General features: G+C 35.3%; 1 protein-coding gene across 1 annotated transcript in view; it reads left to right on the forward strand.

The window, feature by feature from the left end:
• The window catches only part of LRP1B (LDL receptor related protein 1B), a 1,933,392-nt gene that overhangs the window by 1,348,536 nt on the left and 560,129 nt on the right, over positions 1–24,727 (forward strand). Inside the window, exon 33 of the mRNA XM_003267617.4 lies at positions 21,464–21,604. Within this exon, the coding sequence (XP_003267665.2) occupies positions 21,464–21,604 (141 nt within the window). The remainder of the gene's footprint in view (positions 1–21,463; positions 21,605–24,727) is intronic.

Below are 24,727 nucleotides of genomic sequence, written 5' to 3' on the forward strand. Positions count from 1 at the left end.
ATTATTTATGTTTATGGAATTATAGCAGTTAAAATTATCTAGATGTGGAGAAATTGGCAACTTACCTTCTTTAAAAGAAGATTGGGTTTTGGGGGGAAGAATTATCTCTAGACACCAGTTTTCTGAGACCATGTATTTATGAAATATTACTCAGTAGAAAGCGTTCATGGAATATGGACTATAATGCTTGAGAATAGTTCTCTTAATTAAATCTTTAAAATAATTTAGAAAAATAATCCCAGCTGCTGCCTGTCTCAGGGATTGAAACATTAATTTTCTTAGATAAATGAATGATCATCAGTACAATCATATTAGGTATTCATATAATTATTATAATATTTATAACTGACTTTTGTGAGAATGTACTACTTAAGATAATACAAATAAAGAGAAGCACGACAAATAACATATCATTTTAAAAGATTTAATGGTATTCTATTTACTTAAATATTGTGTTTACAACCACTTTTCAGTGAAAGATCTAGCGATTTAATTGTTACACTTGTATTGCCCTTTCAGCTGTGATTTGATATATACAATCCAGGTTATTTTAAATGCACTATAATTATGCTAAATATTTTAAGTGATTCTGCTTTCAAATCATACTTTTCAAAAGAGATAAGTTACTCTGCAGTGCGCACTGAGCAATGTCACTTAGTTCAAGGAACTTCAAATACATCTACCTAAATGTTCTAAGCCATCAGTCTTCTAATTGCCATAACACTATTCATTAAAGTAACAGCAATATATGAAGTCTATCCAGGCAATTTGCCCAGCACGAAGTACAGTACATAGTTGTCTTCTCTAAGTGCTCAAACCACCATTAATGAAAAGTAATTGCCCATCGAAATTTACATGAAAAGTACTATGTGAAATCTCCAAAGGACTATATGTGATACTCGTCCAGCAAGTTTTGTCACTTTAAAATACTATGTTCCAACAGATTGCTCTTCTTAATGCTAACTACTTTGCACAATGGATAAATACAACAATCTCAAAGTACATCATACTACTATTTTTGTAACCAGATTATAATTGGTGATCAGAAAATGGTCTTATTAACATAAATGGAATAATTAAACCATATCAGCTATTCCATACTTAGAAGCATTAAATAGTGATTGTTTCTTCCTTGTAAACTGCTAAATTTTAACTTTATCTGGAATCATTTTCAGGGAAAAATACATTGTTCACTATTTATATTATTTAAAAATGAATGAATTTGAAAATATGTGTGTGTAGATAGATAGATAGATAGATAGATAGATAGATAGATAGAGAGAGAACAGGGACATAATTGTTACATATTGCCCCCATGTCTCTTCTTTATTTAAAAAAGAAGTAGTACAATGTCTAGAGTGGAAAATAACAGAGTGTTTTATATTAATAAAAGACGTTTGAGTTAATATAATCACAGCAGCATTTTAATTAGAGTAAGAATATAAGAATAAATCAAGATAACTGAAGAGATTACTCCTGAAGTCTGCTCATATACTCCAGGTATTATCTCATGTTGGAATGTAGTGGATATCTTGGAATTGTGTCATGATCTGGCGAGTTTAATTCTCTTAAACAACTTAATCAGATGGAAGCCCTTTTTACTCAGAAATTTTATTCAGCCCAATCTAGACTTAGTTAGATGGCCTCTAGTTATAGGAATTTTGGGGGCTATATATACCTAGATTTAGATATAATTTAAAAATAATGAGTGCCTGAATATCATTGTGTTTAGACTTGTTTTTCTCCCTTTTCATAATCAGTATCAGCATTATCTGATATGGTGTAAGAAAAGTATTAAACATTACAAATTTGAAATAGACATCTGTATCAATTTAATTCTGATTAATATTGTTACATATTTAAACTATAGCCATTCAAGAAATATTCTGAGTAGTCTAGGATAAAAGAAGAGCTCATAACTATGTGCACATTTTAAAAATGCTATGCTTTAAGGTTTTTAATTGTGGGTGTTATTGTTCTATGTAGTTTTTATATAGATATATCAAAAATGAACAGTACTCAGAAGGCCAATGACGAGATTATTTTGTGCTGAGTTGACTCCTAATAAGATTATAGATGAAAGGAAAAAAAGATTCTGTTATCTTACCATAGAGATAAGTGCATTGTCTAATGCTATGTGATGAGATTTAGAAAGACAGGTAGGTGACCCAGAACCTTTACAAGAAGACTCTTTAGTTAGTGTAATAGTAAGACAAATAATACTTGTGGCTTGGTGAGGACTGCTAAGAAATTAGATTAAAAAAATCATTTTTACTCTTAAGGATGTATTTGATCTCATTATCTCTAGTATTGTCTTTAATTGAGAAATATATAAGACTTTTAAAAATTGAAAACTATTTCTTATAGTTCCATTAGAGGAACAGTAGAATATATAAAAGCTCCATAGTTATTGAAAGTGGCCGGCTGGGTGTGGTGGCTCATGCCTGTAATCCCAGCGCTTTGGGAGGCCGAGGTGGGTGGATCGCCTTAGGTCAGGAGTTTGAGACCAGCCTGACCAAAATGGAGAAACCCCGTTTCTACTAAAAATACAAAATTAGCTGGGCATAGTGTCTCATGCCTGTAATCCCAGCTACTTGGGAGGCTGAGGCAGGAGAAGCGCTTGAACCCAGGAGGCGGAGGTTGTGGTGAGCCGAGAGTGCACCATTGCACTCCAGTCTGGGCAACAAGAGTGAAACTCTGTCTCAAAAAAAAAAAAAAAAAAAAAAAAAAAAAAGTGGCTATATAACAAATACCATGTGAGTAAAATTTCAACGTTATTTAACCATATTCTATGCTTCGGAAATTCATCTGGACAGCTCCCTTGAAATATGTGTGTGTGTTTTTTTTTTTTTTTTTTGAAATAGCTAATATGCCTCCAAGTCATTTCTATGCAAATTAAATATTGGCATTTCATATATTTTTTTCTCATATTTTATTTTACCATCAAGATGTTTTATGAAGAATTCTGTTTATGAGAGAGCTAGTGAAAGTTAAAGAATACTTGGTGTATTTCACTGTATGCCTGTCTGATATTTTAGCTAAGTAATTACCTATGTATTCACATTTAAATTATTTTCCTTTTCTCGGAAATTATATATATTGTGATTATCCGTGTAACCAAAATGATATTTCCAAATAATTCACTGCCCTATCTTTAAAACAGTTTTTAAATCATTAAGATGACTATTTATCTTTAAATTCCAAATATAATGAGGACTGTATGTATCTGCAAATTCAGAATTATATTTCCTATTCAGAAGCATTATATTGTGATTTATTTCTAATGTACTGAGAACACATCTAGTAGATTTCCAGGTATAAGCATAAGGTTTCAATGAAGTGATAACATAACGTTCTTTCAGAGTTTTTTTAAAAAGGCCAGGTATGTTTTTGTTTATTTTATAATTTACATGTGAAACATAACATTCATGGTGAAATAAACTATAGAATAAAAGATTATAGGATGATACTCACTTTATAAACTACGTTTTTATTTTCATTTTCTGATTGAAGAGTACGCTCCTAGCTAGCAGGTTTCCTGTCCAATTTAAGGTACTGAGTTGCTATGACATAATATCTTGGTAAATGATTATTGAAATAGGCAACTTTTTCCCATGAAATAAGCTATAATGTAGAGGTTTTATGTGTTTTTATTTTTAAGTGAATATATCATATCAAATTATTTGTGAAAGATAGGGACATGGCAAATGAGAACACTAAAGATCATTCATTTGTGACAATATTCATACTTTAACCTTTTTCTTAGTAATATATTTATATTTACACCCGCACATACATTTCTAGTCAGTAAGTTTTACAGTATTATTTATTTGGGAGTGTCAGGAGTTGGGTAATAGTGACAGCAACATGTTCATATTTTAATAATAAGGACAGAATAGTAAATTATCTAAGATGAGCGCAGCCATTTGAAGTAGTTTTTAAAATATTGCAATAATATATAGTGTGCTCAAACCAGAGTAAAGTGCTAGTTCGTATATTCTCATGTGATATTTAAAAAGTTGTTTAAGAAGCACACTGTAAAAGGATTTAGATTAATCGAAATCAAAGTTGAAGTTATATAACATTAATGCTAATGTAGCAAATTATAAAAAATGACAAAATACTAACATTTAAAGCTATCAGAAACTTTTATTGTAGAATTATGATTCTACAATAAAAAAAAGTTTAAAGCCTTACTTAAAATGGCTAAAATTTATGTCATTTAAAAAATATATAAACTGCCTTTCACTTTTAATTTGTTATAATCATTGGTTTTCAGGTCAGTGAACGTTTCTATAATATTTTAATGTTTTCATAATACTATACTGTATGCTTATAGATATTTTATTTAAATAATTACCTATATGTGCACATTTATTTTCCTTTATTTTGGAAATTATAGATATTGTAATTACCTTTCATATAACTGGTTATTTTCAGAGCTTGGATACAATGATAGATGTAGCATTTCTAGGTCAAATATTTTACACATTTTTAAGGCTTTACATCAATCCTCTTTTGCTCTCTGGGTTACTATAAATATTCTATCATTTAATGAAAGCAGTACTATTCCTCCTTACTCTCTCTCCACTTGAAATACCTGGTTAGACTTGAAATATCTAGAGAAACATCTGGTTCTTTTTCCTTATTTTTTTCTTTTTAAATTCAGAATGTTACGATTTTCAGGACCGTCTCCATCATGACTGCCATCTTCTAAGACTGTTTCTTATATTTTAGATTCCTCCAAAAACTGAAAACCAAGACCTGAACACAATAATAAAGACTTATTTAGAACAAGGTCTACTGAGGTTAATATTTCCTGGGCACGATTATATATGGAATTTAGTTACCAGAAGCAGAATGTCTTATTCTGGTTATTTCAAATAATGAGCAAAAGTGTCTTGTATAAAAATACGTATGACCCGAAGATAAAACAGGATTGTCAACAAAATCTAAGATGGGAAATTACAGAATGGTGTCAGGGATGGAAAACTTTTCCTCTACCCTCTTAGGTTCAACGTCTGGTGGCGTATGAATTAAACTAACAAAGGATAGATTGAGAGGAGAAAAGGCATACGATATTTATTAATATTTTATGTGTATAGAATTCACAGAAAAGAAGGAAATATCAAAGAAGTATTGAGACTTGTGGCTTAAATACCATTTTAACAAAGGAAAGGGGGTTTGGGCTTCAAAGGATGACCATTGTGGGAAAGCGAGTAGGAAATATATGGGGGGAATTAATGGAAGATAAGGGTTATTTTAGTAAAGTTTGTTTATGCACACTCATCTCAGTGCCTACTGTCAGGGAATGAGTCATTCTCCTTTTCCTGGTATGGGAGGGAGAACACCTACACAAGGGAAATTTATACCACCTTCAGAAAGGGAAATTTATGCCCTACTTTCAGGTAGAAAAAAGGAAGGCAAAGAATTCTTCCTGCATTTGCCGATTCTCAATTGCCTTCAGCTCAAAATAATTCTTTTACCAAAGTGGCATATTTTGGGAGGCATATCCTGGTTCCCTTCAATGGCTATGTTCATAGAGAGAGACCCGGAAGGTCTGATACAAGGCAATCTGATACAAGGCAGCTCTCAGAAACTTAGCAGTAAAAAATTATGAATAGTTGCCTCTGACTGACTCATTGTCTATTATGGCTCCTTCTGCCCCCTTTGGAAATGGCTAGAAGTTATTAAAAAATTACTAAAAAATATAGACATAGTACTTGGTTGAATTTAAATAAGTGTAACCAGAGAGTGCAGAGATTGCCATTCTATCAGGACAAAATAACATCATATTCATTAATATTCACATTACTTTGATTCCAAGTCACAACCTGCCTAGAATGCTGGAAAGTCCAATCTTCTCTTTTCTTTTTAATTTAATTTAATTTTTAATCTTTTAGAGACAGGGTCTCACTCTGTCACCCAGGCTAGAGTGCAGTTGTGAGATCATGACTCACTGCAACCTCAACACCCTGGGCTCAGGTGATTCTCCCGCCTCAGACTCCTGAGTAGCTTAGATTACAGGGGTGCACCACCAAGCCCAGCTGGTTTTGTTTTTTTTTTTTTTTTTTTTTTTTTTTTTACATGGAGTCTCGATCTGTCACCAGGGTGGAGTGGAGGGCAGTGGTGCAATCTCGGCTCACTGCAACCTCTGCTTCCTGTGTTCAAATGATTCTCCTGCCTCAGCCTCCTGAGTAGCTGGGACTACAGGCATGCACCACCATGCCCAGCTAATTTTTGTATTTTTAGTAGAGATAGGGTTTCACCATGTTGGCCAGGATGGTCTCGATCTCTCGACCTCAGGATCCACCCGCCTCGGCCTCCCAAAGTGCTGGGATTACAGGCATGAGCCACTGTGCCTGACCAAGCCCAGCTAATTAAAATTTTTTTTTTTTTTGTAGAGACAGGGTCTTGCTATTTTGCCTAGGCTGCTCTCAAACTTCTGGGCTCAAGTCCTCCTGCCTTGGCCTCCCAAAGTGCTGGGATTACAGGTGTGAGCCATTGCCTTGGCCCAATCTTTTCTTAAGGTAACTTGCCTCAGATATTTTGCAGGGTGATTAAAATTGCTTACTTACGTTGATTTAAAATTGATCTTTCCATTGTTTACAATCTCCAAGAGGAAACCAAGGCTACATCCTGAAGGAAATCTTAATCCCTGACCTTCAGGTGCTCCCTCTTCCAGACAGGCCTCACTATCTAGTAGAAGGCTTGCACCCAACCTCAGAAATGTTCCCATTTACCAAGGCTGACACAGAAGGAGCAGTACAAGTCTTCTCTGGGTTTACTGCTGAAACTCAATGTCAGCAGCTCAAAGCGCTATTGGTACTTGAGGAAAAAGTGAGTAAGTTCTGTTCTCCAGTGTCACACTTACTTAAGGATATCAAAATGAAACTAAAGAGAAAAATCCATGAAACAGCTGCCCAGGCTCTAGCAGATAATAATTCTAGGTGGTCAACTTTCAATTATTTATCTCTCTCTCATTTACACACAGCTGTTTTTGCCCAAAGCATGTCCTGGGCACCAGAGTGATTAAATATGGGGTGTATTCAGTATTAGCCCCAATTTTTTCCAGACCAGAATTTCCACCAGAATATTAAGCGATAATTCATCATTATATATCTATGTTATATCTTTGCAGGGAGCTGAAAATAGAGGTAAAAAAGGCCACTCTAATCCCCGCCTTCATGGAGGTTGCATTTGGTTGGGGTAGATAGTAAATGCTTAAATATATACAAAAATGTAAGATAGAGAAAAAGGGTGTGAAATAAAATAAGATAGCTTCCCAGAGGCTTTTTCTGAGAAGATGCTATTTGAGCATAGACCTGGATGACAAGAAAGATCAGCCTTGTGAAAATTTCTAAGGAAGAGCTTACCAAGCAGATAAAATAGCAAATAAAAAGTCCTTACAGCTAGATCGTGCTTGGCATGTCTCAGCTGGTGTAGCTAGAGTGACAGGAGCTTCATTCAGAAAAGAGGAGGGTCAAGGGAGAAAGGTCCTGAACAACTTACCCACTATAGTAAAACCTTAGTACTTCACTTTCATAGCCAGTTGAAGGGTTAAACAGAGGAGTTATAGAATCTAGTTTAGGTTTTAAAAGGAGTACTCAGCATTGTGTGCTGAGAACTTTAGGACAACTAAGGAGTTCATGGGAGAGACTATGATAGCTTGGACTAGTGTGGTAGCAGGGGTAATGGAAGGCGCCAAGACCCAGGTAAGTGATTTGGAGGTAGGTAACTGGAATATATTGTTAAAGTAATATTCACACTCCTGCTTCAATGTAGGGTGAATTTTCTCTCAGTGGCTCCTGTTTTGCTTCTCAGACTGGACCTCAAAAATGTCTCAGACTCTTGTTAATATTTTCTACAGTACTTTATCTTGCCCTGAATAAACAAGTGGATATGGGGGAGTATATTAGTCTCCTTGGGCTGCCATAACAGAATACCACAGCCTGGGTATCTTAAACAATAGACATGATTTTTCACAGCTCTGGAGGTTTAGAAATCCAAAATCAAGGTGTTAGTAGGTTTGGTTTCTTCTGAGGTCTCCATGGCTGGCAGATGGGCACCTTTTTGTTGGGTCCTCACAGTCTTTTCTGTGTGTACATCACTATGGTCTCTTGTTCTTAGAAGGATATCTTTCCTGTTGGATTAGGATCCACCCATATGACCTCATTCAACTTAATTATCTCTTTTAAGACTCGATCTCCAAATACAGTCACATTGAGGATAGAGCTTCAACATATACATTTTGTGGGGATGCAATAAAGTCTTTAACAGGGAGGGTTATCACCTAATCTAACCCACTTTAGACTTTGCTTAAGCAGAGCCTTCTTAGCAAAGAGAGAAATAATTCATTACTTTCCTAAACTGAGCATATGTAAATGTCAAATAGAGATTAATTTTTTAAACATTCTTAACCTCAGTTGTTATACAAATAGAGAGGTTCTAATATTTTATTGCCCCCTACTCTAATATCATTTTACTGGAGACCACTGCATTACAAGGACGGCCATGAAATTTTGCAAGTGATTACAATAGGTAATTTATATATTTTCTTGCCACCAACAGTAATTACACTATTAATCTCAACCAGCCTCCATGAAAATGTATGTCCCTAGACACAAGAGAAGTAGTGTAAAATTATAGAAAAGTTGTGCAAATCCATCCATGATACTGATAAATAATTCCACACACATTCTTATTGACAGTGGGTGGAAATATTTTTCCGAGTTATTTATGTAGCAGAATCAGTATAGTCATATGTAAGTTTTAGTTTTTTTTTTGTTGACTCATTCATTTGTTTATTCCATATAGCTACCAATTATTGTCCTTACCATTTGAGCCATTTGGCTAAATAATTTACATATTAAATTAATATGGTGGAATGTTTCTCATTTTACATATTAGGGGACTAATATTAAAGTCCAAGTAACTTACTCAAGATCATCCAGAGAGTAAGTGTCACAGCCAATTATCATACCAGATTTGTGTGCTTCCAAACTGCATTACCTTACCTAATGTAACTTTCAACCAACCTTGAAAATCAACCATGTGCCTCATTCTGGAGTATGAGTGGAAGATAAAAGAATTAATAAAGGCATATCTCCTGCTCTGAAGAATCTTATGATTTAGGTCAAGTGTGGTGGCTCCACACTTGTAACCGCAGCTTTTTGGGAGGCCAAGGCAGGAAGATCACTTGAGGCCAGGAGTTCAAAACAAGCCTGGGCAATATAATGAGACCCTGACCCCACAAAAAAATAAAAAAGAAATTAACTGGGCATGGTGGTGCATGCCTGTAGTCGTTGCTATTCAAGAGGCTGAGCTAGGAGGATTGCTTGATCTCAGGAGGTGGAGGCTACAGTGAGCCCTGATTGGACTACTTCATTCTGGCCTGAATGACAGAATGAGAACCTGTCTAAAAAAAAAAAAAAATCTTATGTTTTAAACAAGAAGATAGGCATGTAAATAAATAAAGTCCTGTAAGATTATGAATGCTATGATATAATTATACACAGACCACAAACCCATAAGGGATCAGGTGAATCCTTCTACCTCTTGGGGACTAGTAAATTTTCCAAATAAAGATACCATTTGAGCTGAATCTGCAAATATGTGTCCATTATTCAGATAATGCGAGTAGAAGTGAGGGGAGGGAATAGCAGTGGAGGGAAAGATTCCAGATGGAAGAAGTAAATTGAGGCCAGCACAAAATGGCACAGAGATGTTTGGGATTTATCCTTTTGGAAACTAGAAATACTATCAACTCTATATTAACCCATTACCTGGGTAGTGGAAAATAGGAGGCGAGCACGGATAAAATGTGGTTCAGACCCACCTAATCCCAATTTGTGATTTAAGATGGATATTTAATACAAATGTATTAAATTAAAATGTTTAAATCGTTTGCTCTGTTAGCTGAGTAGTTCTTCCATTCTTCACCATCCTATTCTTCCTCTTCTTCCTTTTTCGAATGAAAATAATTTTAGGTAACATCAGTTTTCATTGAATGAACTCTACATTTTGTTTTCTAAATATCCCAGCAAGCAGTCATTCAGAGCTGCCTTGTTTTTGTCAGCTAACTCCTCGCTCTCACTGTCATTCTCCCCTTCACATTGCACAAATACTAGTTCGCTGGCAACAGTCAAGCCATCAGCTTGGAAATTAAATTACCTGCCATTCTCCAGTTTTTCTCTGTGTAACCCTAGACTGCCCCTTCAGCTCTCCATGAGGCAAGTCTCTCAATATAACAATGAATGGGAAGAGTTTAGGGCCATATCTGTCAGTTCAAGGTCACAAAAGGCTTGAAAGCAAATTCTGGGCTTTGTTCTTCAATGCTCTCCATCTTACCTTCATTGTCCTCCAAATTCTCTGCTTAAGAAAAAAAACATCTTGGGAAAAGGCATAGAAAAGAGACTTCTATTCTGCCACTGCCACAAGAAAGAGATTTTTGCACAGAGCTTCAGACAAACTGCAGAGAGCTGCTCCTACAAAGAAGAGAAGCTAATAGACTAACAGACCTCTGTAAGCAAACACATCCACCTCTGATTGTACAGGTGGAGGGGCGTTCCTGAATTGCAGTAGGTACAGTGTAAAAATGCAATGACTCCTACATAATTATAAGTAATAAATTCACTCTGACGTGTAGATATTTCTCTCATTCACAATAGTTTTAATTATTTTCCCTTACAAATACGCTGCCTTTTGGTTATTTTCTTCCATGTTTTGCCATAACATGGTTAATCTATCCCTGGAAAATTGAAAGTTGACTGCAATTCAATATTCCTGGAACCCAGAGCACTTTGGGCAGTCACAGATCTGGAGATGGAAAATTAAGCAGGCATCTAATCTTGGATGGCCTTTGTGCCATGCCTTTGGCAGGGGGAAGCCACTAGAGAGTTTTAAGCAGCAGAGGGACATGCTCATATTTGCATTTTAGAATGATCACTCCAGTGTTCCCTCAGCAATGGCAGTCAGGAGAATGAGAAGTGATGAGACCCTGAGCTAAGCAGTTTCTGTGGGGAAGATGTGGAAGTAAAGTTTTCCTGAGACAATGAGGACAAATAGTTAAGGGGGCAGTTTAGATGGGGGTCTAGGAGAAGCAATGGAGGTGAGGAGGGAAAAAACAATGACTGTCTGGCCTCGCCTCTAATGACTGAGTGAGCACCATTCGCTGAGAAAAGTCTCCTGGGAAAGACTCATAATTGGGAAAAATAAATTTTATTTTGGTAATTTAAAGTTGAGGTGACTTTTTTGCATTTATGTAGAAATACCTACTATACAGTTAAATACATCAGGAGGATATTTAGGGATAACATTGAGATTTGGGAGCTGTTGGGGTGATATAGGGGGTAGTTAGTGAAGTCGCAAGTGAGAATACTCGCCACCCTTCCCAAATTCCTAGGGTGTCTTTTGATATTGGTGATATTGATTTTGATATTCTAAAAAATATGTTGATTTTTTAAAAGTTGTAGATATTATTTGACTTGATACAATGGAATCTCAAGATATGGCTGTCCCCTCAACTTGTATTTTTCTTGAAGTTCTCTGATTTCTTGCTTCCAAATGCCAGCTTGCTCTCTAGATTTGCTGCTGTCCTGCCTGGGTCTCTAATCATGGTCACGCTCGAAGGTTCTCTTTTGCCTCTCTCGCAATTTCCTATATATCATATACTCTTTTCCATTTTACCCCTTTGATTTAGTGAAGTACAGCTTCCAGCAGCTTTCTGAGAAAGGTGCTTGTGAAGCAGATTTGTCAAGACAATGCTGTCTTTTATGTTTACATTTCATTAATTGGGTATGGAAATCCAGATTGGAAATAATTTGGTATCAAATCTCTTCAGACATTCTTGTCTTCTCAATAATAAGTTGCAGTTGAGAAGTCCAATGCTATTATACTATTATGTCTTTTGATCATTACTCTTTCACTCTAGAAACTTGTAGAATCTTTTTTTTTCCCCTTTATTCTGGCATTTCATGACGACATGTGTCTGTTTTGCTGGGAACTTATTTGGCAGTTTCAATCTAAAAACTGATGTCCTTCAGTTCTGAAAAAAATCTCAGATTATTTTTTAAATGTTTCTTTTATTTGTTTTACAATTATCTCTTAAGGTCATATAACTTAGAGGGTGAACTTTCATTTTCTGTTTATTTCCTTCCTTAACAAAAAATTTCCTTGAGGATTTTTTCAACTTTAAACTTTCTATCAACATTTTAAATTCAGCTACACTCCTTTTAATTTCTCAGAGTTCAAACTTTGTTGTTTTTTTTTTAAACTTTTCTTCATTATACCCTCCTCTAGCTTCATGTATGTCATTTCTGTAATCTCTCTGAGGATATTTATTTGTTTTCATTTTATTCTGTATTGTTTTCTATTTTTGCTGCTGCTTCTGTTTCTTCTGAGTTTGTTTTTTTCTGTTTATTTAATTTGATTTCTTGCTCATGGCGTAGTCATTCTTTAATTATCTGGTGTTTCTGGGCTGTGTCTTCGATCTTTCTAAAGATTATCAGAAATTCTGAGTTCGAGCAAGAGAACTTATGTAATGATAAACATCTTTAAAAATAGCTGCACTGAGCCGTGTGTGTGTGTGTGTGTGGAGGCAGAATCCTCCAATTACCTCTTTCTTCGGAGCATTGGTCTAGACAGTTTCCCCCAATAGGGAAACCTTTTAATATCTCACATGGGGCATAGATACCTGGATGTCAGCCTCCCCAAAATTCAGGGTAGGGGACTGAGTTCTAATTTAGCAGTTAGGTCTGTGGTTCTTAACACTGTTTGAACATTATGGTGGGAGATTTGAAAAAGTCTCATGTTCATGACATAGGCCAAAACAATTCAGTGACAATCTCTAGGGGTGGCACCCAGACATTTTTAAAAAAGTCTTCCAGGTGATTCTAATGTTTGTCTCAGGTGAAGACCCACTGGGCCAGCAGCATCAGCACATCTGTATCACCTGAGAACTTTTCATAAATTCAAATTGTTGGGCCCCACCCTTGAACTACTGGATCATACAGTCTGGGGTGGGGCCCAACAATCTATGGTTTAAGTAGCTCTCCAGGTAATTCTAATTCATGCTGAAATTCGAGAACTTCTAATGTAGATTATCACTTATTCCTTCTTCTCAGTGTCCTCGGTAATCCTTTTGGGTGAATTTCTAATCTTTCACCAGGCTTGAGGAAAGGCACTCCCTTGGCAGTGTACACTGGGTTCTAACCACTTTTTTAATAGACTAAAGCAATCCTCCTATTTTCAATTGCATCTATCTCCCTATTTTTAGACATTTTAAGGCCCACAATTTCTAATCTAGTCTGAGCTTCTGCAGTACAAATTAACTTGCATCTGACCTCCTCCTATTGCAGGTCTAGACTTTCATTTTATCTATTAACTCATGACCAGTTATTATCTACTTTCAATCCACTTCTGTTTTTTATTGCCATGGTCTTCTCTCCTATTCTGCGTCTGTGTAGCTTTATGAATTTTTTATTGTTTTCTTATCAATTTTGGTTTGCCAGGAGAGAGAAGAGATAAAATTGGTCAGATAAAATACAAGACACCCAGTTAAAATTTAATTCCAAATAAGTAACAAGACTTTTTTTTTGTATATCCTAATAAACTACTCTTCATTATCTGGGATTCAAATGTAACTGGGTATATTTTCTTTTTTTTTTTTTTTTTTTTTTTTTTTGAGACAGAGTCTCGCTGTCTCCCAGGCTGGAGTGCAGTGGCGCGGTCTCGGCTCACTGCAGGCTCCGCCCCCCGGGGGTTCCCGCCATTCTCCTGCCTCAGCCTCCGGAGTAGCTGGGACTACAGGCGCTCGCCACGTCGCCCGGCTAATTTTTTTGTATTTTTTTAGTAGAGACGGGGTTTCACTGTGTTAGCCAGGATGGTCTCGATCTCCTGACCTCGTGATCCGCCCGCCTCGGCCTCCCAGAGTGCTGGGATTACAGGCGTGAGCCACCGCGCCCGGCGTAACTGGGTATATTTTCTATTTTAAACATGAGGGGCTGATTTTTTAGACAAATCTAATTTTAAGTCATGGATGTCAACAATTCTGGCATAGGGCAGTAAAAATACAGATTCTGGATATTTAAAAAATAAGTTATTAATTTTAATGATACATCTTAAGAGGTAAAGCGTTATAAAAAATTTAATAATTATAATTCCAAAATATAATTGAAATATGTATTGCAACTGCCTTTAATTTGGATTGAAGCTTTAATTCAATTTATATTAATCAAGTTATGCTTGCACTGAGTAGTATAGTGTTATTAGGTCCAATGGGAGACTATTTTACGAATAGGGCAGTGTAGTGGAAAAAGCATTGAAATGCAAGTAGTGCTGACTGGGAGTTAATGCCACACTCCCGCTGTGTGACCTTCAGGAAGGCCACCTTTCGCTTTTCCATTTGCTCATTTTTAACAGTGTGTGTGTTAACACATCATATCGCTTTTATGACAATGAAATAAGACAATTGTATTTACTCAATTTAGAGACCTGCAAAGGGCCTGGAACTTAGTGCTTGGTAAATATTATTTTCCTTCTCTCTCTCTCTCTTTTGGAGAAGATTTTGGAGACTGTATGGTAGGATCAATTTATATTTATGTTAATTATCAATATTAACATATTTAACATATGAATATTAAAATAATCCATTAATTCCTTTAATATCTCTGTTAGTGAATGTATTATTTTGCTCGGGCTGCCATAACAAAGTCCCACAGACTGGATGGCTTGACAGAAGTTGATTTTCTAGTAGTTCTGGAGGCGAGAGGTCTGAGATCAAGGTGTTGGCAGGTCTGGATTCTTCTAAGGTCACTCTCCTTACTTGTAGATGACTGTCTTCTCCCTGTGGTTCCACATGGCCTTTCCTCAGTGCATATCTGTGTCCCAATGGCCTTTTCCTATAAGAAAACCAGTCACACTGGATTAAGGTCCATCCTAATGGGGCCTCGTTTAGACTTAATTATAAAATACCTCTTTAAAGACTCTCTCTCTAAATACAGTCTCAGTCTGAAGTACTGGAACTTAAGAATTTAGCATATGAATTTTGGGTGGGAGTTACAATTTAGCCGCTAACCGTGAAGTAGATGTACTCATTATTACTTAAACACAGCTTAACCCCTCCCCTATATTAGCTCCCTGCTTATTATGTACAGCTTAAGCAAGCAGTGTTTGAATTTCCATAATTTCTGAAGATTCTAACATCTTCATGTCAATAACAGTGTGAAACAACAACAACAAATGTGAGATGAACAAATGCGATTCCAAGTAATAATTATGCAGTCACAAACAAAGTTCAAAAGAATCCAAAACATTGTGAAGAATATAAAGAATTACAAGACAGGATGCTTGCTCTCAAGAGCTTTCATCCCTGGATAAGGAGTCAAAATTAGTACAAATGAAACGATAAGGAAAAGCAACCGTTAAATACAAAATCATGTGATTCTGTCTGTAGAGGAGCCTTAGAATGAGGGAGAAAGAAGTATCAGTGTGGGCTGTGCTAGTCTGAAATACTTTACTGAGGATGTGGTTATTCTTGTACACTGAAAGGTGAATATAGTGGGTTATGTGAAGACACATGTGTGGAAACCATCATAAATAAGAATTGAACCGTGACTATTTTTTTCATAGCACTAATAGCAGTCTTCACTTACTTCTTTTCTATTTGGTTATTCATTTATATCTGTCTCTATTACTAGAATATTAGGTCTATAATGGCAGAGATCTTCCTACTCTTGCTCCTATCATTTTTCCATCATCTGGAATCATACTTTACAAATAATAGATGCTCACTATTAATTGAATAAATGGATTAATATCGTAAGATGATAAGACTGGAATTGGAAAGGAGTCTCAGTAGGTGGAATAAATTTGATTTGTAGGGCTTTAAAAATCTGATAGAGAATTTAAAATTTGAAGCTGTATATAATGAGGAGGCTTTGAAGAATCTTTAGCAAGAATTATGCACGATGAAAAACAAGTTCTTAGATGACTGCAACAACCTAGAATAATTTTTCCAGGACAATTGGGGTCTTAGATTCACAGTGGTCATTCTTGAGATGCCTGTTGTCTGAGTCCTAATGGTCCTTGATGAGCACAAGCTTCTTTGGTCATGGTCTTCATGGCCGTGGTTCTTTGTAGTCTGTTCCTTTTCCCATTTATTTACTGACCCTGTACCATGCCATCAGAAACAAATTGATCACACTCGGAAACTTTATGTGTGAACAGAGTGTGGTTTTGTGCTACTCTTAGAAGCCCTACCCACTCAAAACTATGATCCAGAACTGGGTTTCATAGACATCTCTACTGCCTAAGGAGCCACCAAAGGGTGAGTCTGGCATTTTACATGTTGCCTGTGGAAATTAGTTTTCTCCAGGGCCAAAAGGTAGGGTAAACAACCACAGTGTCTGCCACAGTTTGGCTACCTTCTAGTGGTCAAGGAAGAAAGATTTTTTTCTAAGTTTTGTTTCTAGTCTCCTGTAGCAATAAAAATAGTGCAATCAGAAACAAATTTTTTTTATTTTTATTTATTTATTTATTTTTTCATACTTCTTTTTTTTATTTTATTTTTTATTATTATGCTTTAGGTTTTAGGGTACATGTGCACAATGTGCAGGTTTGTTACATATGTATCCATGTGCCATGTCGTTTTGCTGCACCCATTAACTCATCATTTAGCCTTAGATATATCTCCTAATGCTGTCCCTCCCCCCTCCCCCCACCCCACAACAGTCCCCGGAGTGTGATGTTCCCCTTCCAAGAAAATGTGGCACATATACACCGTGGAATACTATGCAGCCATAAAAAATGATGAGTTCATGTCCTTTCTAGGGACATGGATGAAACTGGAAAACATCATTCTCAATGAACTATCGCAAGGACAAAAAACCAAACACCGCATGTTCTCACTCATAGGTGGGAACTGAACAAGGAGAACTTACGGACACAAATTTTTTTTATTATCTTGCCGTAGAGATGTGTTCAAATGTTCAGTTTGAAATGAATGTAACCCAGGCCCACAATAAATTACTTAGCTGACTGAAATGTGAGAATTTGCAGAGAGATACATCTTGGAGAATCATCTACCCCCATGGCTCTCCTTAGCTTTAATGTGTGTAGTTTCTGCTCAAGACCCATTGGGTCCGAGAGGGTGAGTAAGGAGGGAACATCTTCATTTCCTGAATGGCACATTCAGTTAGGGGTGGTCCAAATAAAAACACCCCTGTGCTCCAGTGTTATATAGTCTTAGCCTCACTCAATCACCCATGTCCCCATGGTGAGGGGCTTTGGCCTAGGAGACAGAAATGGAACACCTTTTGATTTGGACTTTAACAATGGCCTTTTTCTTTAGCCAGCCAGCCCAGTAGGCCCTCAGTTCTACACTTCAGGTAAATTCCTCTTGTTAATTTTTGATTTTGCCCATAATTTATGCTTTAATATTTTTATAAATTTTCTTTCTGAAGTAATAAACACATAATAACAGAACAAATGATACAGAAGAGACTCATCAATTATCAATAGCAACGTCTCCTACTCTAATCTTTCTGTCCCTACTCCAACTTCTTAGGGACAAATCTCTTATAGCTGTCTGTTATTAGTTGCAGTTGTACCATTTTCTTTCCTTCCTTCCTCCCTTACTTTCTTTTTTCATTTATTTTTTTCTTCTTCCTTCCTTTTTTTCTTCTCTTTTCCTGGAGTTCTTACTCCCAGAGTCTTCTATTCTCATGATCCAATATAGACAGCTTTTTATGCTTGCCTCATAGCATTTATTCTGGGGCTTTCCTTTGCCATCTGGCTTTGTTCAGTTTCCTGTTTTTTAGATTCCTTCTCATTATCTTGACTTATTTTCTCGTTTTGTTCCAGCTTAACTTTCAGTTTCTGTTTAAGAAAGAGTTCATGGGAGGTAAATTTATGATATATATCTCCCCTCTCCACTGCTACACACACACACACACACACAGAGAGACAGACACACACACACACACGCACACACACACACACACTTTTTTTTTTGAGACAGAGTCTCGCTCTGTCACCCGGGCTGGAGTGCAGAGGCACGATCTTGGCTCACTGCAACCTCTGACTCCCGGGTTCAAGTGTTTCTCCTGACTCAGCCTCCTGAGTAGCTAGTATTACGGGCGCACATCACCATGCCTGGCTAATTTCTGTATTTTTAGTAGAGACGGGGTTTCACTCTGTTGGTCAGGCTGGTCTCAAACTCCTGACCTTGTGATCCACCCACTTTGGCCTCCCAAAGGGCTGGGATTACAGGTGTGAGCCACCATGCCCGGCCACACGTCTTACACTTAATTAATAATTTACTATAGAGTTCTACCTAGATTGTAATTTCCCCTAAGAATTTCCCAGGCATTGCTTCACTGTTTTCTAGTTTCTAGCAATGGTGAAGAGAAGTCTAACATGGTAGTTTGCAAAGAAGGACTGGGTAATCCTTTGTAAGTGACTTACCTTTTTCTTATCTCCAAGCTTTTAAAAAAGATTTTTTTTAAGCACAGTGTTCTGAAATGTTACATGCATATATTCATTTTTTCTATTCTTTTTGCTGGTGAATCACTTGAAACTGTCGTCCTCAAACTTTTTGTTTGCAGGACCATTTTATAGTCTTAAAAATTATTGAGATCCCTAAGAGTTTTTTAGATGTGGGTTATACATAACAATATTAGATATTAAACCTGATAAAATTTAAAAAATATTTATTACAAATTCACTTAAACATTACAAAATAAACATTAATGTTTATATGTTATATTTTTAATGTTAATAGTTATATTTTCTTAAAACAATTACAAGAGTGGCAATGGTCTATATTTTGCAAATTTTGTGAATGTCTTAATATAATATAGCTGAATTTTCATACCTGATTCAGGAGATGTTGTGTGGGTTCATATATATGCCATTAGAAAAGAGAGGATTATTTTAAAACCTTTTTCAGATAATTGTGGACATTCTTCTTTTAAAACTACACCAAAACTCAACAAATGTTAGTTTCTTAAAGGTGAATAGCAAAGAGCATATAATTAAATTTTTATTTCCTCTCATATATAATTTATTGGCCTAATTTTCACTACAAATTAAACATTTACTGTGCATGATTTTGTCTCAGCTTGTGTTGTTCATTTGAAAAACAATTGCTTCTTTCAGTTATGTATATCTTCCCAGTGTAGACGTATTTCATTATACCATATCAAAAAAAATACATTCATGAATATTGCCAGAAATCTCATTAGAAAAATTTTTAGGTATTAGGAAGCTGTCAAACTTATGGTATTGATAGAAGTTTTCCAAAACTCTAATCTTCATTTGAAAGCTTTAATTTTATCATTGAAAATAAATTATCTCAGTTTTCTTATATGACAGTTTTTTATATTTCATTCATTTTTGGGTAAACATCTTCTAAATATTTAACTCTGAATAGCCCTAGTCTGTCAGTCATTCTTCAAAGATAAAATGATGTTCTATGAAAAAACTAGCTAATTCTTTTTGCAGTTCAAGCAATCTCATAAGACATTCCCTCCAGGCAATTGTATGCTGGTATGCAGCAGAAGGACCTTATGCACTTTTCATTTTGGGACACAATATTAAAATGTCATGTCCTAGCTTTAATAAAATTAATACTTTTTATTGATCAATTAAGGTAATTTTTAAGTAAAACTGGCATTTTTTTGCCCCTGTGAGTGCATGGCAGTAGTGAATTCAGTAATTCCTAGTACAGTTTAATGCTACTGGGCTTTCAAAACAAACATTCTACTAACTTTTTTTTTACCTTTTTTCTACCATTTCTGAGGTTTCTTTGGTCTTTTTTCTCTATATTATGGAAGGTTGCCTCTACCGTATTTTCTGATGATTCTATTGAAAAATAATTTTTAGTAGATTTTTTAATCTCTAAAGACTCTTCTTTTGTAATTCATTTTTTACAGCATCTCTTATTTTCTCGAGTGGCCTGTGTACTAGAGTCTCTTGAGTATGTGAATTAGATATTAGATAATTTAAAAAAATTAAAAGGATTTTTTCTAAATTATTATTTGTGCACCTATGTTTATCTTAGTGTTTATTTTTCATTGTGCTACTATTTCCCTGAGCTGGAGATCCTTGATTTCCTGTGATGTTTAACAAAGAAGGACTGTGTATCTTTCATGGATGTCTTTTACCTTTATGAGAGTAGAAGTCTTTTCACTTGGTATCTTCCTTGAGGGGAGTTCTGCAAGGCATTCAACACTGTGACTTGTAGGTTTAGTTTCAGGAGGGACTTGAGGGTCAGGATTTGATTCCCATGAATGCCAGAATGAAGAGAACTGTGTTGCATGGCACCAGCTTTAATATTCAAAACCTCTTCACTGAGTATCTTAGAAAAGGGCTGTGGCTACTTATTTGAGACTTTTTTTCAGCTGTCAGCCCTCTGTGAACTAGAGGCAAAGAGCTAAGGAGATGGAGATGGCATTACATATAAAAATATCTTTAATTGCCCAAATAGAGTTAAATAACCTTATTTTAACTTCTAGGTAGAAATTGATTTGTGGTCTCAATTTGTGGCCATTAATTCTATTCTTCTTGATAAGTCTAAATCATTCAAATCCTTTTACATTATAACTTTATTTTAAATTACTGCATTGCCTTAAATGTTTTTAATGCTCTCATGGAGTCCTGGAAAGAACACAAGTTTTGCAGATAGGGAGACCAAATATGTAAATTTGATTAAGTTACTTAATCTTCATAGAGTCCCAGATTCTTTATAAAATGGAATGATAATTGTTTCCTTACAGTTTTGCTTTCACAATTTGAAATAATACAATATGAGGGGGAGATCTCTATTTTTTTTTATCTGTGGCACACTGTAGAGTCTCTCATATCAAATGAGCACTCAATAGGTGGTACCAGTATAAATTAATACAATTTTGGAGAAAGGGTCACTAGAAGAAATAGAGAAGGTTAACAATTGTGACGAGACCGGTAACGGAGAGCACACATGATCAAAAGCTTACACACTTTTAACAAATAGAAAGTTGGAGAACAATGTATATTTAATAATTGTTGTTTAGGTATTTTGTTAGATTTTGCCATTTATTTACAAATGCGTATAGTACAAAACTACACGATTATGTTTAAGTATGTAAATAATAAAAGCTGATTTTATATTAATTTGAAATATGCTTTTGTTTACATCCATATGCTTACATATTATGTAAAATATAAGAATGTTATATATTCTTTTCTAAGAAAAAGAAAAGTTGAATTGAAGAATCTAACTGTAGAGGAGGAGGAAAGTTTGAACAATAAAATGTCACTATGAGCTGCATTTTTAAATGTAACAGTGATTTTACTGTTTCCCTTAGAAACAGAGTTTGGAAATATAACAAAAGAAATCAGAGTATTATAGTTTAGTAAGTATTTATTATTATTTAATAAGACAATTATACTTTCCTTTAAAAAATATCTTTCCTTTTTCTAGATAAGAAACTGTGGTGGGCAGACCAAAACTTAGCTCAGCTGGGAACCTGCAGCAAAAGAGACGGAAGAAACCCCACCATCCTACGGAATAAGACGTCTGGGGTAGTTCATATGAAAGTATATGATAAAGAAGCACAGCAAGGTAAGTCACACTAATGAATTTGTGCCAGGTTTTGAATACATAATGTGCTCTTTTTTATACTAGCTCCTCAATTCAACAATAGAAGGTTTCTATTCTTGCTTCTAATAAAAACAGAGAAAAAAGGAAAATGTTGCTTACTACTGTAGGAGAAATACCTTTAACATAGGTGCTGAATGAGCTTTGAAAGCATTAGCAAACCTGCCTTAGGAGTCTTAATTTGTCAGGTCTTCAAAGAGGTCTTATCCTGTTCTTGACTAAAAAATTACAAGAATAAGAAAATATATCCTGGCAAAATATATACAATGCATAGTTAAGCCCAGAATCTGAATGAGCTACGGGACTTCAAATGAACTACATCAACAAAAGAATTCCATATCCAAAGCACTATGTTGTTTGGCTGTAAGCATTTTGCGTTTTTGTTTTTGGTTGTCCAAATTTTGTGCAGTGAAATGGAGTGAGAAATAACAGATGGTTTACATAGGTAGACTTGTCACACTGCCCAAATTGCAGTTGGGTTAGAGATGGAAGCCAGTACAGCCCCACATCTGCTGGTCCTTTCTTACTTTTTGCTTCATAATCCATGACATTGGCAGAATTCTCTTTCTCAAAAAAAAAAAAAAAAAAAAAGTACTTCACTTTCATACGTTAGTCTCTTCCATGAAAATCCTTAGCTTCACGTACTTTTCTTAGGAAAAGTTTTCCAGAATGATTTTGAACACTAAGATAGGGATTTTCATCTGAAGGATTTGGGATATGTAGACTAAAGCAGAGAAGAGTAGGGGGAATAATAGAAAACCAAGGGGATTGCTATTTCTGCAGATAGGTAATGACCATCAAGCAAGCAGAATGTATTGAACATACCAATTGAGAGCGCTGCCTGCACATCAGGAGATAAAATGGAGATCGGATTAGGATTTGCTTTCCCTGTACAGGGAATGGGTCACTTTGGTTTGGAATCTTTACTTGCCCCAAGCAGAAGAAAACATATTACTTATTCATAAAAAATTAATCACTTTAGAAGAAAAAATTGCTGTAAACATTTATCTGAAGTATTTATTGGGTTCCTTTCATTGTTGAGAATTTATGAATGTTTGTAGATTCACATATACAGAATGTATGTGCACCCAAGAGAATGTATATACATACATATACCTGAGAATGTATGACCTGAGAATGTACATAATACCCAAATGGTTATCTATTTGTTCTCTGAATTTTTTGAGTCATGTCCACAATAATAAGGATATTTTTCACTAGCAATTCAGTAGTGAAACTTTTTCTGTATCAAAATAATTGTACTGACATTCAAGCATGGGAAATAGATTATGTAATTGAGAATAAAATACTGGTACTCAGTAAATAAAACATTGAAACATTTTCTCAGATTTCCATAGAATATAATTATGTGTAAAAGCTCACAGTACTATTATAAATCTTAGTGAATAACGCGTACATATGAGATTGTATCTGAAAACATTACATTAGAAAATATGAGAGAGAGAGGAAGGTGTGCAAGAGAGAGAGAATTTCCAAACAAAGCATTTAAAAAATATTTACCCACTTTTCCAAACTGTGAACAAACATATGCTTTGTTTTAAGCTGTAAATTAACATGTCAAATTTTCTAGATATAATTCCAATGAAGTTTTTAGGGGAAACATTTAGTATATGATGCTCAGTGCACTTTACTCCTGTTAACAAGATTTTCCTCATCTTTTAAAGATTTGATTCTATAGGTATAATTGGGTGTTCTATGCTCTGTGAAAGTATTGCCAAATGAACAAGGACCTCTAGCATTTAGAAATCAATGGTTTAATATGACTAAACTTAAAATTTAAGCAATGAAAATACCATTTTTACTAGAATATGCTGATAAAAGCATCTGTATTAAAGACAATCCCATTAACAGAATTACTGCAGGTAGTGTAAAAGCTTCATTAGTATGAAATATGACCAATTTAGGACTCTTTAAGGTGTTAACATTACTACCTATTTCGATTTCAAAGTACAATTAGTGATTTAATATATCATTTTTGACAAAGATCACTGGAGAGTTGAGAATTCTTGTTAGTCAAGTGGACTTTCTAGCTCCACTAGAGATTTGGGGCATGAGGTTTCAACATCAATATCATTATAAATTATTAAGCCAAGCTAGTATTTATAATTTGATAGATAACATAAATTTAAACATAAAACATAAAACATAAATTTGTTACATAAATTATTACTTTTTAATTTTACTACATTTCCTACTTTATATGTAACAGAAAAACAACCTTATTGTAAATAAGAATTCATTATTTTTTACTTTTTCTCTCCTTCACTATTAATTTCTTCTTAGAGACTAAACAAAGGATATATGAAATATATATGGTTAGTGTTTAACATTAATTGTTGAAATATATTTTATTGTTTATCAAAAATATAGTTCTGTCTATATATCTGAATATTTATCTGAAATATTATATATAATACTTACGTGTGGCTATTTTTGCAATTATATTAAAAATGTACAGCCCCAGACCCAGAAGGTCCTTTTTTTCCATGTATCTTTGCTATTATCAAGGCTATATAACCCCTCACATTCTCTTATTTATTTATCTATTTTTTGAGATGGAGTCTCACTCTGTCACCCAGGCTGGAGTGCAGTGGCACTATGTCAGCTCACTGCAACTTTCGTCTCCTGGGTTCAAGCAATTGTCCTGTCTCAGTCCCCCAAGTAGCTGGGATTACAGGCACCCACTACCATGCCTGGCTAATTGTTTTTGGATTTTTTAGCAGAGACGGGTTTTCACCATGTTGGCCAGGCTGGTCTGGAACTCTTGACCCCAGGTGATCTGCCCGCCTCAGTCTCTGAAAATGTTGGGATTACAGGTGTGAGCCACCGTGCCCCTGGCCACATTCTCTTATTTTTACAAGTTCATTGTTTTTCCTAACCTATTTCTCTTTACTTCTTGTTCTTTTTTTTTTTCTTTGAGACAGTCTCACTCTGTTATCCAGGCTGCAGTGCAGTGGTATAATCTCTGCAACCTCTGCCTCCAGGGTTCAAGGATTCTCATGCCTCAGCCTCCCGAGTAGCTGGTATTACAGGTGTAGCCACCACGCCCAGCTAATTTTTGCTTTT

The sequence above is a fragment of the Nomascus leucogenys genome, chromosome 20 (genome assembly GCF_006542625.1).
Source record: "Nomascus leucogenys isolate Asia chromosome 20, Asia_NLE_v1, whole genome shotgun sequence".
In the NCBI taxonomy this organism is placed as follows: Eukaryota; Metazoa; Chordata; class Mammalia; order Primates; family Hylobatidae; genus Nomascus; species Nomascus leucogenys.